The sequence below is a fragment of the Artemia franciscana genome, chromosome 20 (genome assembly GCF_032884065.1).
Source record: "Artemia franciscana chromosome 20, ASM3288406v1, whole genome shotgun sequence".
Classification (NCBI taxonomy): domain Eukaryota; kingdom Metazoa; phylum Arthropoda; class Branchiopoda; order Anostraca; family Artemiidae; genus Artemia; species Artemia franciscana.
This window is the reverse complement of record NC_088882.1, coordinates 17,509,460-17,526,674: the sequence shown is the minus strand read 5'-3', so window position 1 is coordinate 17,526,674 and position 17,215 is coordinate 17,509,460. Positions and strand designations below refer to the sequence as shown.

Below are 17,215 nucleotides of genomic sequence, written 5' to 3'. Positions count from 1 at the left end.
TTGCTGATGTAAGTATGCTTTGTATTAAGTGTATAAGAGTCAATTAAATAAGAAGATGGTTTAAATTTTGTTTGTCAGTATGTAAAATTGGGTGAGCAAATAATGTTAACATTATTGCTCTTGTTGCCTGAAGGGTGACTGTAAAAAAAAAAAAAAAAAAACAAAAAAAAACAACAACAACAAAAAGCAGAAAAGATTTGGGTGCAGTACAGTAAGATGGGAAGTAATCTAATAATGAATTACTTCCTAGAAATAGTTAATTTATATCCATATTAAGGTCAACAATGATTACAAAATCGAGAGAATTGGAAAATGTTATACACAGGAAATTTCAACTTGTTGCATGCTTTAGCATATCTAGCTAGAAATCTGTCAGAGAGATTATTATAACGAAGATAAGAATTCATGAAATCCATTGTACCATGAAACTATGGCACACTGATCTCAATTAATAAAACCATGAAGACCGCATGCTAAATAAAAATTTAGCATGTTACTAAAAAGAAATGTATTCTTATATGCATTTCTTTAATTTAATCTATGCAGAAAGTTCATAAACTGAATAATTCAATAGCACCTAGAAATCACTAAGCTATATCTTATGGGAGAAAAAAAGACGTTTCATCTCAAATAAAACAAACCCTTATTTAATCAAAAGTAATCATTGCATACAATTTAGCACTATCGTCTCGTCGCAAAAAAAAAAAAAAACAATGCAGGCTTCATACAACACCTTCAAACTAACCTATACCAGGAAAATTATAAATGTCTTTATTATTTAAGAGAGCATATCGAATAAAGTTTAATAAAATGAATATTCTATCTAGTAAATTCTCCAGTATTTACTCTGTAAATACTCATAATCTGTAAATAATCTCTCTAATCAGTAAATGCTCATATCTGTACACAGGCAACGGGCTGCGACTACTCCCTTTTATATTGATCTAAAGGAGCCTCCCACCCTTGAAGATTCACTTCACGCAATTTTGACACCCACCCCTCGAAAAAGGTTTTATCTTGGGTTCAATCTATTGTCCTATATATAAAAATTTAAGCTAGTTTGTATTCAGCATGTAGCGAACTCTTCAGCATAGGCTACTAATCCCCCGTATCATAATGAATGGCTGGAAAACATAATCTCCAACTACAAATCATGCTCATCAGCTTTTGAATCAAAGACTGTAAATTATATCCTTGGTAGATTATCTACAACTCAGAACTACTGGAAAAAATTGCTATGCTATAATATCACAATTTTCTAAGGAATTGAGTTTTAAGCTTTAAATAGCAAAACTGGCTTTGCTACCAAGCCAGTTTTGCTTGGGTACCTGTCTACAGTGTTCTGCACATAGGCACAAACCTATATGTATGCATGCTATTTTTCATGTCATAGTCTGACTGCTGGTACTTGCATAATGTACATTTTCTTCTCCTTTATCTAACCTTTTTTACAATCTTTTGTTTGCCAAAAAACATCAATTTTTCCTTAATGATGCGGGATTATGTAATTCCTAAACATTGGGATAATCTTTCACACCTATGCGTTTTTATTAGCATTAATACTGATATAGACATAGAGGGTAGTACAAGATTTATGTGCCAAAGGCTCATGGCTTTTCATAAGTTCTAGTGTATGCCCTTTTAAGAATTCCAGTTTATGTCCTTTTATGAATAATTTTTTTTTTAAATCGAGCAGCTTCAAAAAAAAGTTCAGAAAACAGATTTTATGAGGGAAAATTATTCAAAGTCCTATGGCACTTTCAGGGGGTGGTATACTTTTTTTTTTTTTGGTTGTTTAAAGGAACAAATTTCTAGTTTGAACTTCTCCTCCATCCCCTACTGTATGTGCAACTACAGTACATAGTCTCATTTCAAAATATTTCATACTTTTTTTTACTAGGTTTTTCTTTTGTTTTAATCATTATGATTTTCTTCACTTATTCGATGCAAACTGGAATTAAGAGCTCGTCATTTTAGGCGCTATGATGACACACATGACATGGTAGCAGTAGCAAAAAGACCAAATAATGAATTGGTTGCTGTATCACAAAGAGGGAAACAAATCCAGATTGCAGGGCCACCACGGACATCGAGTCTTTTGGCTCCCATAATGCTTTTGTCTGGTCATGGTGGAGATATTTTCTGTGGTAAATTTCATCCAGATGGTACAATGTTTGCTAGTGCTGGATTCGATAGGCAAATATTGCTCTGGAATGTGTATGGAGAATGTGAGAATTATGCTGTTTTGCAAGGTGAGCTATGCCTTAAAAATGTTTAGTAGATGTAAGTCCACTGACCTAAGGGAGGAGAGTCTTCTAAGGACTCCCTAGATTTTATATGAAATATGTTCTAAAATATTTAGAGTTCAGATAGTTTTTCACAAAGTTGCTGTTTTCTTAAAGATTTCAACTTTTCGCATTACCATGACAATTATTATTATTTGTGTTATTAAACGGTGTTCCATATTGTCCAATAACAAGAAAATAATCTTTTCTCAATGCCAAAGTAATTTTTATGTAATCAATTTAGAATATGCCCTCAATCCCTGCCTCTTATTCATCAGCAATGATTACTAAATGAAACTAATCTCCTAGAATAAGGAATGAAATTTTCCAGTGGACATGTAGTAACTATTTTATTTGCGTAAATATTAGTCTGAAATTTCAAATCAGCAGTACTAAGTGCTAGCTAAGTAGAGTGCACTTCACCTCCAAAAATCTCTAATCACTAATGTAATTAAATGTCTCTAATTCTTACCAGCACAAGCAACATCCAGCTGAGTTCTGAAGTACGCCTGAGCATACTTCAAACTTTGCTGACGACATCACCGTTCTGGAATCGTGCAAGCAATGGCTTCAAGAATTCATAGACCAAGTGAGGGAGAGAGGCTGCCTCCTAAAAATAAATACTGAGAAACAAAGTGCATGGCCACCACAGACTCACCCCTGAGCATCGCATGTGGAGACTAATGCATGGAACTAGTCTTTAATTTTAAATATCAAGGAAGCATAATTGAAAACACAGGATCTACCACAAAAGAAGTGCTCCCAAGAATTGATCAAGCCAATGGAGCCTCTAATAGACTGCGGAAAGTTTGGCGGGTAAAGTATCTCTCTACAAATGAAATTGGGACTGTTTAATAGCAACGTCATGGTAGCTCTGATTTATACAGCCGAAATCTGGCACTTGAACCAGCAACAGGAGAGAAGATTTTTGCTTTTAAGAAAACATGTCTCAGAAGAATTCTCAACATTCACTGGCAGTAGAGGATAACCAACCAATCCATCCGTGATAAGATGGGTCAGCTTCTTGCGACAGACTCTATATGAGTTATCTGATGGATATACCTTGACCATATACTACATATGGACAATCCCTGGTCACCGAATGCACTGCTCCACTGGCAACAATCGTGTACACGCTGCAGAGGCTGACCCAGAAACACCATGCGCCGAAAGTACAAGACAGATCCGTAAAACCTGAACACCTCAATCCAGCCTTAGTGGGAGGATATACTGGCAGCAACAAACCTGTAGGAAGATTGACAGCTCCTTGTTTGTGCCCTGGGTACCTCTGGAGACACAGGTGGATCTAAGGCCTAAGGTAAGCTCATGCTCAATTCGTATGAAGATGGATTAAAATCATTTTTTCTGTATCCACACTCTCCTGCTCTACCCTTATCTATTCAAAGCTTCAGTCTTTACGCCGCCCGTGAAGTTCTAATCTCCTATAAATCCTTCCTTGTGATCTCTTCCTACCCCATTCGATGGCGATCTGCTTTTGTTTGGCAACATATGGGTGGCCAAAAAGAAAATATGTCCAAAAGCTGTTAGTCATAGCTAAATACCCAAAACAAAAGATAACATCTGACACTTTATCTCATAAATGGATTGGAAAGTGAGAAAACTTCTGGCGGTGGGTTTTATTCATTGTTATCCTTTACAAATAACTATTTACTTTATAGGAGGTACCTGAGACTTACTGTCATTTAATTTTTTTAGTGTTATTTCACAGAAAGATACAACAAAAGTACAACATGCTATAGGTCCTAAAAACTTATGCTTGTCCAGAGAACTGATAATTATATTAAAGAAACCATGTAAGTTACATAAAGGACTTGAACATTCAATCATATATATGTAAATAAAATAGAATCGACAATAAATATTATAATAATGAGCTTTCAAAGATGGGACGAATGAAAAAAAAAGGAATTGGGATATGTAGATTTTCATCACCCAGACTAAATAACATGATTTTTTTGGATTATTTTATAAATACTAAATCAGCCATTTACATTCCTTAACTTTTAAAGTCTTGTTTCTTAGTAACAAAAATGTGTGTCCTTTATTAATTTTAGTGTTACAATTGCACAGCAGAATTGGTAATTTGAAGTGACAAGACGTTGGTTTGAAAAGTCAATATCATCGTTAAATTGTTACCAACTATTGTCTACTAATGCTATCTCTTTATATTTGTAAACTAGATTCTCAATACAGATAGAAAAAGTTATGTTCCAAGTTTCTGTTTTTTCAAACTTAAAAAGATTATGCCTTAAATCTTTATTGTTATTGGTTAGTTATAGAAATTACTCTTAAGAGGTTGACCCTAGCACAACTCACTAAATTACACCTGTGTAGCTTTGGCTTTGGGGTCATGCATGATTTGTTTTATTCACAAGTCTGACTATAATATGGCTTGGGCAAGAATCTTAGAGAACGAAAATATTTTTCTGAAAAGCTCAGAATCTTAGTTTTTGCTCTCATATAAAATTCCATCAATGGGAGATTCACTATTGTTTCAGGGGTAACAATATGTATTTTTTTTGGCATCCGGATTCTCTAAGAGAGATTTATAATCTACCTCCTTGTCTCCTTTAATTTATTCTTTTGACACAAAACAAAAATGTGTGGAATTTAGAACTGGTCTGACATGAAACAACTTAGCAAATTTGGATTTTCTATCTTTATTTGTGAAATGAGGATAAATTCCAGTCTAAGTTATATTTTGGTTATAATTCTCTTTGTGTGAGTTGTATTATGCTGTGACTGAAGAGTGTGTCTCAGGTCCGGTAGTTAACAGCTGGTGACAAATATTAGTGTCTATGCGATTTAAAAAAACATAGGGAGAAGGGGAGGATTTTATCAAATTTTTTAAATGAAGACACCAAAAATGATATTTTTCGAAATCTATAGGGGAGGGCAGTTGCCCCCTCCCCTGCCCTCAATTAATATCCCTGCAGGACATTGCATAAGTAAGACTGCAGAGGCTTTATCAGTAAAATCTCCTACCTAAAGGCTGGGTGTGAAACCATAAGCTTTTTGTTTAGTTTCTAGAGCACGATAAGCTAGGTGATTCACCCGATCTTTGTGTTTAATAATTTCTTATCGCCAGACTTACTTCATCAGCTTCAATCTTAAATTCATGCACTTTACATTGAAACTTCAGATGATCTAGTAACATTTAGAGTTATATTTTCTGTCTCTTCCAATTTGTTTAAGGATCTTTTATCTCTAATTGTACAACAGCTATTCTCTGTTTTAAAGAGTATTTTAGAACTTATGTTGGTGATCTAAGGTGGGGCAGTTTCATAGATTTAACTTCTGCTTGGTTTTACCATCATGTATTTGCGCTCCTCATAATATGTGGAATTATTATATACCAGTTTTCATTAAGCAGAAACTAATCACAGTAGTACGCTATATTTCATGAATACTTTCTTTTTGAAATATTGTGATTGTTAAAAAGCTATAACGAACCCATTCAAGATGCTCTAATTTGCTTTTAGCACTTCATTAGGCCCTATCTTCTATTCATCGACAAATCATAACAGAGTCCAATTTTTACTTCATACTATATTTAGTTCTAAGGCTCTACCAAGGATTGCTAAATTTGCTTGATTGTAAAGATTAATTATTTCACTGTTACATTTAGAAGCTGAACATGTGTTATCTGTAAAAATGCATCCACCTATTGTAGGCATAATTATGCTATTTTTCATGACATTAAACTTAAAAAGTAATTTTTCTGTTCAATTAAGAAATGGATTTAAAACATAACGTGAACAAAAATTAGCTCAATAAGGATGTACAACATAATAAGCTGTTGATGCTATTATCAAGCACGAATATGTTCTACAAGATTTTTCCATGGACCATTGTTCATATTAAAATATGTAAGTTACGCAGTTCTTAAAAAGAAAAGAATTACTTGGATTTTCTAACATTTTCGTAAGTTGTTCTAACTCAAACATAACTTTGCCTAACTACTTTTGCTAATTTAGAGGCAAAAGATGATAGTCTTTGGTCGCATTGTGCTGGGCCTGGCCGATATGGATTTTTGGAGTGTGATACCGATATATCGGTAGCGTACCGACACGATACCGATTTAGTTTGCCAATACATTCCCCTCCGGAAAAAAAACTTATCTAAAGTTTAAACCCCCCATTCTCTGCCCATATTCACACTTAAATCTTTCTCCCTGGTCTATTACACACCAAAAAACAGTCCAAAAATGGATTCCAAAAATTAGGCCATTTACAAGAATTTTTTGATTTTTTTTTACCTTTTCTGATTAGCAGCTTCTGAGTACATAAACGAAATGGCGGATATTTGCGGAAGTGACAAATAAGAAAAAAAATGAATCAAAGAAGCCGATTTAGTTACATAAACACAAATACGTGAAAATCCGATTGAAAGAAGCCTAACATATTTATTGAAATTGATTATTCAAAACCCAAATTTCAATAGCGGGATTTTGAATTTTATCGTTCACATATTAATGTGAAAACTTTACTTTATATTCATATGATTTTGTCTCTTATTAAGGAATCCATGCTAGTCACACTGGAAACAGGGGTGCAGCTAGAGTTTTAAGTTTGAAGAAGAGATTTAAAGAATGTGTCGACAAAATTGTCCAGTATGCCGACAAATGCTGACACAAAAGCTAAATTTCCCAGGTGTTGACACGTGGTGGTGACATCTTTGAGCTCCCCCTTCCCCACCTTAAAAAAACCCCTACCCCCTTTAGCTGCGCCTCTGACTGGATATCTTGGTTTTAACCAATTGAATCTTGGATCTTTCACCCACGCAAGTGGACATTCATTAAACAGATATGTATTGTTTATTGTAGTCTTTTAGTGTTTTGGTAGAGGATGTACGTTCTTGAAGTCTCCATACATTTAGAACATTGCTGCACTGGGTGAGTTTTGACAGGTATTGACAATAAATATATCTTGACTTCATTCGACATGTGCTCCTCTCTCCACCATGGTTTGACTTAGCTGGTGGCTTCGCCCCCCAAGGACTGGACAAGCTAAAATTGCCTGAGGAAATCTGGTGCCGTCTTCTGGATAAGTTGCGGCCGAAAACCGACATATCGGCCGAAAACCGATATTTTTTTCCCGATATCCGATAATGACACTGACCCTCATATCGACCTGATAATATTGGTTTTGCCGATATATCCCTCGGGCCCTAGTATAGCGTAGCAACACAATGGTTATGTATGCGAAATTTTTAGAGGAATATTTTTGATATTCTCTATGTTATATTTTTATAGGTCATACTGGCGCTATTTTGGATTTGCAATTTAACACTGATGGATCGCTGATGGCAACTGCATCCACCGATAAAATTGTCTCACTGTGGGATCCATTCACTGGGAGTAGATTAAAAAAGCTTAAAGGACACACTTCATTTGTCAACTCCTGTCATATGTCGCGTCGTGGTGTGCAGTTTATTTGCAGTGGTGCAGATGATTGTACTGTTCGTGTGTGGGATGCACGACGCAAAGGGGAATGCCATAATTTTAACGCAAATTATCCTGTAACAGCAGTTACTTTCAATGATTCTTCTGAGTGTGTTATATCAGGAGGTGTTGATAATGATGTTAAAGTCTGGGATTTGAGGAAGAAAGCTGTTCTTTATAAACTGTCTGGGCATGGTGACACAGTAACTGGCCTTTCATTAAGTCCCGATGGTAATTTATTATTGTCAAATTCTATGGATGGTACTCTTCGTATTTGGGACGTTAGGCCTTATTGTCCTGGTGACCGGTGCTTAAAAATATTTAGTGGAAACCAACATAATTTTGAAAAGAATCTTTTACGATGTTCGTGGTCACCAAAAGGGAACCGCATTGCTGCAGGATCAGCTGATCGGCTGGTTTATGTGTGGGATGTGTACTCAAGAAAAGTTGCTTACCGTCTTCCAGGACACAATGGAAGCGTTAATGATGTGCAGTTTCATCCTAGTGAGCCTATTATTTCTTCTGTGTCAAGTGATAAAAATATATATTTTGGAGAAGTAGAGCCTTGATTTTTGGCTTTTATATTTCAATTTTTAAAATTTTGCTAATAAAAGTTACGTTCTTTACTAGCTCGAAAGCTGCCTCTTTGTACTTTTACATAAAAAAAGGACAGGTGGTAAGAGGGAATAAAAAAAAAAACAATAAGGAACATGCAGATTACATAAAAATATAAAACATTTTTGGGACTGTAAATAGTTTGGAATTTCTGAAGGGGGAGGTTAAGGCAACCTTTTTACTTTTATTGCCTAATATGATTATTATAAGTGAGGGATCATTGGCCTATAAATCCTTTAAAGCCTATTTGAGTTTATGCTCATCCCTGAATAAGGGGGAGGGGATCTCCTAAGATCCATCAAATGACCCCCCCCCCCAAAAAAAAAAAAGTACAAAAAGGTATAAGGGAGGAGTAACTGCAAGAAAGAAAAAACAATGCACAGCAGAATAACACATAATCAACGAACAAATCGGGTAAAACGATTTGATGGTATAAACACACACAAAGCATATCTGAGAGTTTCCTATGCCTTATCCCCAATTTTGAAATAATATCACAAACGCTTGAATTACTCACAAGAAACCCGTTTTTCGTTCACGGTGGAAAATACAGAAGAAATCCAGAAAATTTAATGCAATCTGTCTGAATCCTGTTCAAACACCAGTCCTAGAAGGTTAGAGTGGTCACATAAATTAAAGTAGAGTTTGTTAGAGTATGTGTATTACACTTTCGATTTGCAACAATTTTCATGTAATCTGGATCTTTTACCAATTTCGGCAATATTCAAACCCACTGACTCTAACTTATAAGAGTGTTAGTAATCCAGATACCAAACAACCGCCTATAATCTACAAGAGGGACAGTATAATCCTTAGAATAAAGGGGATAGTACTAGCACAAATATAGAAGAGAAATTCATCTACATTTAGGAAAAGGCCAACATCAGAAAAAAACAGCAATAGAAATATTTTAGGTAAAACTACTTTTGGGATGGCTAATAAAAAGCAGATTGTCAGCATAATCAAGGTAAGAAACATCAGCAAAATTGGAAAGTCAAGTACCCAAAATCTTAGAAGACTGAATACACAAATTTTAAAAAAATTTGGGGATAAGACCCATCCCCACCGTATTCCTCTTCGTAACTCTGTAATAGTACCTGGTGCATTGTTAAGTTGAAGAAAAGATTGAATACAGAAAGGTAAGAGGTTTCATTACTAAAAGAAGAGCCCTAAAACTATAAGAGAAAAAAGAAGATGTCTGGACCACACTACCGAGATCTTTCGAAAGATATAGGGCATGAAACTAAAAACCATTTCCTTAGAGGGATTATCAAGGAGCAAAGACGACGGATACCTAGGCGCATGGTGACAATTTACCAATACCAAAAATCCAGCTAACTCTCACCCAAATTTATCTTCTCTGTTACAGAAGGTAAAAGAATCTACTCGAAACCTTACAACAATTGCAATAATTAGTAATAGGTCTATACATAGAAACTTTTCGAGTGTTGATTTACCGTTTTCTTTGAAACTGATAAAAGTACACCACACAGAAAACGCCCCGATACGCATGAAATTCTTTAACTCATTTGACAGACTTGAGGAAGGTGCATTTAATTGAATATGAAATTTAAAACACCATCACTATCTCAGTCGATATCGAATAGACACAAAAAATAAAGTAATCTTTTTAAAAGACCAGTCTTATCTCACAAACTTATAATGCAAATGGGCAGAGTTGATGGGCGTGTTGCTGCTGTAAACTTTAAAGCAACCACGCCAATGGTAGAAAGTTTACTGAACAAAACCAACATTTAAACCAGGAGACAATAGTAGTAGTGCTCACATTTGAACTTGTTTACTCATTTCCAAGCTAATCTAGTTCAGTAATGTGGGTGCAAAGTTTGAAAGTAAAAAGAAAAATCACAGAAAATAATAGCATTACATAAGTACATGCTTCATGTGTCGTCTTCAAAAAGTGTATCACAAGAACATGTTAACTTATAAAGCCTGAACTTGAACTAAACATTTCTATCAGATGTTCAGATAATATAAACATGCGAATACGGACTGTATTCTCAATGAGAATCTGATTCTTTTTTATATTCACTATTACGGTTGCGTTATTGCTTCAGTTGCACGAGTAAAATTAAAACCTCTTCTAAGGAATCATCTACTTTTCTATTAAAACAGAATCTCGATTTAGATAACTTGTAGAATGATTGTCACTTCTATAAGGAACATGATAAAAAAGAAACTGGAAAAATTAATGAGAAACATAGTAGAATTTTAAAAAAATATGGTAGGTTCTCATTTGTCCGTTCCCCCTTCCCAATTAAAGCTATACAAACTGTCTAATTTCATGATGTTCTCATTGATAGGTAACCTTGTACTAGAATAATTTTTCGCAATTCGAATGAAAATTTCCTCAAGTTCCATCTTTTACCACTCATTTCATTACTCTGCTCCTTACCGCTCAGTAAAAGGTAACTAATCATTATAAGAAGTCTGAAAAGTCAAAAAAGATATAATTATAATTTCATATGTTGAGGAAGGGAGAAATTTTTAATTGAGTTGTATTTTTCTTATATTATAATGAGAATTCTTCCATATCCAAAAGTCCCTCTGACTTACAAGTCACAGAGAGTAAGAAAACAAGCTTAAAAACTAGTTAGAACAATCCAATTATGAATGTTTACTACTACTACTACTAACAACTCACTGCAGCACCAAGCCGCCTGAGGTCAACACACCTACGTACGCTCCTCCTCAATCCCAATCTACTTAAATTCTCCTTCTTTAGACCCTCCCAGGAAGTTCCCATTTCCTTTAAATCTTTTTTATGACATCCTCCCACCCCAGACGAGGACGATCTACTTTCCGTTTAGCCCTAAACGGTTGGTCGAAAAAGACAATCCTCGGCAATCTGTCATCCTTCAACCCCAGAACATGACCTAGCCTTCTCAACCTTTCTTTCATTATAGCCCTAGAAAGCGGGATTGAACCGCATTTTTGTACTACTGTTAGAAATAAGGTCAGCCAGCCAGGTACCCAGAACAATTTGTAAGTAATCTCTTTGGAAAACATCTAGCAAATATTCATCAAGCTTTTCAGAGCGCCCATACTTCAGAGCCATATATGACAATCTGTCATCACTGTAGCTTCCAATATTCTAATCTTGGTTTGCAGACTTATCTTCCTATTCTTCCAAAAAAATTTTAACTGTGCAAAAAACACCCTAAGCCTTGGTTATTCTACTCTTAGCGTCTTCACTGCTCTCAACGTCTTTACTAATAATACTATCAAGGTAGGTGAAGCTGTCCAGCTGATCAATCTTTTCGTTACCCAAAGTCACCTTTTTATCTTCACCTATTCCTAACCTTAGTGACTTAGTCTTCTTAACGTTAATTTTCAAAACTATTCTAGCACCCTGAAGTCGCAAAACCTCTAAAAGATCATTATTTTGCTCACACTTTCATCTAGGGTGCTTAAATCATAAGCATAATCTAAGTCCAGGAGAGTCTTACCTCCCCATTTGATTCCGTTGTCTCCCATTCCCTTACTGTTCTCCTTAAGACGAAGTCCATCAAAATGATCCATATAAAGGGGGATAGAACAGAACCCTGATTAACTCCAGATTTAATACAAAACCAGCTGCTAACTTCACTTCCTATCATAACAGCAGCAGCGTATTGGTATACCATTATTTGTCTGGTATACCGTACAAGCGTGAGACCTATGCTAAAGTGCTTCTATCAACAGAATCAAAAGCTTGCTCATAATCTATAAAACTGAGGGCCAAAGGTGTTTGACAAATCAGGCACTTTTCAATTATTAACCTAAGAGTCAAAATTCGGTCGACACATCCTCTGCCTTTTCTAAAGCCGCACTGTTCTTCTCTTAAAACTTCGTCTACAGCAGCTCTCAGTCTAAAAAGTATTGTATTACTTAGTAATTTGCTACCTACTGAGACTAGATTAATTCCTCGATAATTAACACACTCATTCTTATCACCTTTCTTATACAGTGGTTTAATTAAGGTTTTCTTAAAATCGTTAGGTACTTCCCCTTTTTCAAAAATCATATTCATAATCTTCAGTAACTTGGAGCCTCATTTTTTCTTAATCCTTTTAGTAATGTCGCTAATTCTTCCTCACAAAACAAATCTTTCACATCAAAGGCATGACAAACTTTTTCATTTTCCTCTATATCGTTTCTTGCAACACTATCTAGGTTTAGCACATTCTCAAAATGCTCTGCCTATTTCTCTTTAACTCTTTCCTTATCCCTGATTGTGGCCCCGTTCCTATCTTCAACTGGAACAAGCCCGGATTGACTACTCCCTCGGAATTTGTTAACATGACAGCACAATATTTTACTATTATGCCATCTAGCTGCCTCTTCCAGATCTTCGGCAATTTCATCCATTGCCTCAACTTAACACTCCTTAGTTCATATTTTAATGCTCTCTCCATTTCCTTTACATTCCTTTTGTTTTCGCATGATCTATCACTCAGACAATTCTTATACAAGCCCCTTCCCCTCTCTATTAAACATGAAGCTTTTTCACTAATATTCCTAGCTTCAGTCCTAACTTTCTTCCCTAAAACACCATCAGCAACTTCACAAATTGTTTTCCTAAAATTATTTCAACCATCATCCACATTGTCAAATTTTAAACTCTCAAATTTAGTATTCACCTATTTCTGGAAAGTTTCTCTCAAATTTTCATTCTGGAGTCTACCAACATCATAAATCCCCGGGAGGTAGTTACCCTTCCAAAATTTCAGCTTTAAATTAACCCTAGACGCTACTAGATGGTGATCTCTACTTTTAATATCAATAACTTCACTCCTTGTATAAGAATGTGATGTAATGAAAATAACAGCAGATATAAAGTTGTCATTTTAAAAATCCGGAACTTAAGTATACAAAAAATAATATGAATCGTTAATACAAACCAAATTGGGTGCAGAATAATGCAAAGACTTTAAAGGTTGAAAATTCCTGCAGGCCAAATGGTGACACTTCCTGGTCAGCGTTAACGAAGTATATGTTCATTACCTGAAGAGCGATTGTCAAGGGACCGAGTTTCGCTCAGTAAACGGAATTTTATACATTATAACGGTGTCTGGTGTATCCCCCACCCCCATTCGATGGAAATGCGTACCCCAATAACCCAATAAGTACCGCAAGGAACAACTTTTTTTGTGTAATTTTCTGGATTTTTTTTTAAAGAAAGACAAAAGGGGAAGGTATCTTCCAAATTCAAGGGATCGATTCTCTTCTTACCTGGCAAGTGCAGGGGCTGGAGCATCTTATTCTAATTCTTGGTTGCTTATAATAAATGCCACGGGGTTGGACAAACGAAGAAAATAGAAACAACACATATTCTCATGCCCAGACCTTTCAGTTTGCCGACAGAATTTAAAAAGGTGTGCACATCATGCTCTGACGCAAACGACGTTATAACTGGGGGGGGGGCTTCTTTTTTTAGCAAACGACGGGCGCCTAGAAACACTGTCGGGTTTTGGTTTAACCCTGTATGACCGAGAAAGTACAATATTATCCGATACCGAAAGTTTATTTTCAAATAGATCTTTCACTTTCCTTTCGACTGTCTCTCCTGGCCGTTCTTTTTCCAGACCGTGTAATACAAGGTTAAGTCGACGATCTGTAACTTCCAGCTATAGAAGCCTCTGATTCACTCGGTCCAGTTCAAGGCTTTGCTCACCCAATTTAATCTCAAGCTCAGTAATTTTTTCGTCCTTTTGAGAGAGTTGAGTGCAGAGCGACTGGATCTCGCTAGTCTGACCACGGGCTTGGTCTGAAAGCGATTGATTAGAGATCGTAACTGACTGGAATTTTGCATCTATTTTCGCGGTCAGCTCCTTGACAGCTCGGTCGAGCGGTATAGCATCAATCATCATCTTTAAAAGCAATAATTTTGCAATATACCACACGCTAAGTAATTTCTAATACATGAGACGAAAAGTTACTCGCAAGGGGAGCTTCTTCTCGTATTCTTATGGTTCCCCCCAATTTCAAAAAGCTCCTCTAGATTTATCAGGAAAATTCAGCTAACACTTTTCGCCTGCGTTTCCTGCTTGCAAAATTCTCTAATTAAAAGATTCTGATGTCACCGCTATAACAATTCACTTATAAACAGTAGCGGTTAAACTAGTTGGTTACGCAAGCTGTCGAGATTTAAGCATTTATTTTATCCAATTGAATTGAAATAACTTTGCGATTATGCCGCGAAATGGCTTTTTATACCGCATTTGTTCCCGTATGTAAAATTTGTCCAACTTTAAGTTTCTTATCTTTCGCAAATGTTTTTGTTGCACAAAATGGGGATTTCAAAGTTTCGCGGAAGTCAACTACGGACCTTAATTAATGACCCATCGGTCGGAAGCTTGTCCCCTGGGAGGCCAGTGTGTTCGAAGGGGGTTGAGTTATTTTTGCAGGTTTGACGAAACTTTGACGTTTGAGTTTCTCAGTTCATCTCATGACTTCATGACCTCTGTCAGCTCAGCCTAAGTGTTTTCATGCCAAGTGTTTTCAGAAGTGTTTAACACTTCTTCAGTTCTTCATTTCGATCAAACATTAGACAAAAATGGCCGTTGATGTAGATTAATTTTAGAATTATCTTTTTCAATCTTTTTTTTGTAAGTATATAATTTATATTTTAGTGTTACGAAGGAGTCAAAATAATACAGAAGGAAACATGCTTGAACAAAAAGATACTTAAAAGAAATAACATAGTTTAAAGATAAAAGTATAATTTGCAAACTATATATCTGCTGCAGCATGTCTCCCTGTGGTTATAAACTGTGCTATTCCAGACATTTGTGCTTTACTCGTAACACTACATGCTCTGAACAAAACACTACAAATAAATAATATAGCCGATTTGACTGTTCTTTAGCCTACTAAGATTAAAATGAGGACGATTGTACATTATAGCTTAAATTTCTTTTTTTAAATTCTTGTTCTATGCTTTTAGCTTTGATAATGCAATTTCTACTATTTGAGCAAAATAGTAAAATTCTAGCTTTGCTATCTTAGAAAGGGGTTTGGTTAGGAGAATGAATAGCCAAGTGAATCCTGGGCAAAAAACTTAGACCTACTCTGGGAAGGTATTTCCAAGCTTCCATGTTCACCCTCCTCTGATTTCTAAGTCTTCAAAATTTCCCTACTTGACAGGTCTATATCCATTGAAACTTTGAAAAAATAATTGTTATTAAACAGAAGGAAACATGGTTGAACAAAAGATCTTTAAAAGACTGCTTTGAATGAGGAAGGGCTTTAGAAATTGCTATTATCCAGAATAATTATAAGTAGATATACGTATAATTTACAAACTGTCTTTCCAACATATCTCCCTGTGGACATATGCTGTTCTACTCCAGACCTTTGTGTGTTGCTGCTCTGTCTTGGTAAATTTGGAGCAAACCATATAACTAGCTTTCATAGAAAGTAAATATACCACTTGATGCCTTTTTATATGCTCTTTATGAATATAATAATCGCTTCTAGTGCAAATTCAGATTTAAGCACTTTTTTAGCTCTTAAAAATGACAAAAAAAAGTATGACAGTTCATATAACTGACTTGCCAAACAAGCAAGCATGCCACTTGATGGCTTTTCTTATGTTCTTTGCAAATATGATGATTGCTTCTACCACATTTTAAATTTAAGCACTTTTTAAGCTCTAAAAATGACAAATTTTCAATGAAAATATAAATTATCTCTCATATCCAACAAAATAATACTATGTTTTCTCTGTGTTATTTTCAGCAAAATAATACTACATTTTTATGGCACTTGATATTAACCAAGTGACATATAACAATCGCAAATTCTGTGGGTCTGTCTGTTGATCCCGGTTTTGCTACTTTAGGCACTTCCAGGTAAGTTAGGACGATGAAATTTGGCAAGCATATCAGGGACCGGACCAGATTAAATTCGAAATAGTCGTTTTCCCGATTTGACCATCTGGGGGGGGGAGTGGGGGGGGGCCGGTTAATTCGGAAAAATAGAAAAAATGAAGTATTTTTAACTTATGAGCGGGTGATGGGATCTTAATGAAATTTGATGTTTGGAATGATATTTTGTCTCAGAGCTCTTATTTTAAATCCCGACCGGATCTGATGACATTGGGGGGAGTTGGAGGGGGGAAATCTAAAATCTTGGAAAACACTTAGAGTGGAGGGATAGGATGAAACTTGATGGGAAAAATAAGCACAAGTCCCAGATACATGATTGACATAATTGGACCGGATCTGCTCTCTTTGGTGGAATTGGGGGGGGGGGGCAATTTTGAAAATTGAGGTATTTGTAACTTACGAAAGGGTGACTAGATCTTAATGAAATTTGATATTTAGAAGGATCTTGTACTTTAAAGTTCTAATTTTAAATTCCGAGCAGATGCTGTGACATTGGGGGGAGTCGGAGGGGGAAACCGAATTCTTGAAAAACGTGAAAATTGGGGTATTTTTATCTTACGAATAGATGATCGGATCTTAATGAAATTTGATTTTTAGAAGGAATTCATGTCTCAGAGCTCTTATTTCAAATTTCGACCAGATCTTTTGACATTGGGGGGAGTTGGAGGGGGAAATCTTGGAAAACACTTGGAGTGGAGGAATCGGGATGAAGCTTGGTGGATAGAATAAACAAATGTCCTTGATACGTGATTGACAGTATTGTACTGGATTCACTCTCTTTGGAGGAGTTGGGGGGAGGGGTTCAGTGATTTGGCGAGTTTGGTGCTTCTGGACGTGCTAGGACGATGAAAATTGGTAGGCGTGTCAGGGAGCTGCACAATTTGACTTGATAAAGTCGTTTTCCCAGATTCGACCATCTAGGGGACTAAAGGGAGAGAAAAAATTAGAAAAAATTAAGTATT

General features: G+C 35.8%; 1 protein-coding gene across 2 annotated transcripts in view; it reads left to right on the top strand.

Moving 5' to 3' along the window:
• The window catches only part of LOC136039827 (U5 small nuclear ribonucleoprotein 40 kDa protein-like), a 33,281-nt gene extending 24,895 nt beyond the window's left edge, over positions 1-8,386 (top strand). For both annotated transcript variants that reach the window (XM_065723731.1, XM_065723733.1), the window contains exons 2-3: positions 1,978-2,252; positions 7,561-8,386. In XM_065723731.1, the coding sequence (XP_065579803.1) occupies positions 1,978-2,252; positions 7,561-8,318 (1,033 nt within the window). In that variant the 3' untranslated portion in view covers positions 8,319-8,386. The remainder of the gene's footprint in view (positions 1-1,977; positions 2,253-7,560) is intronic.
• Positions 8,387-17,215: the final 8,829 nt, after the last annotated feature.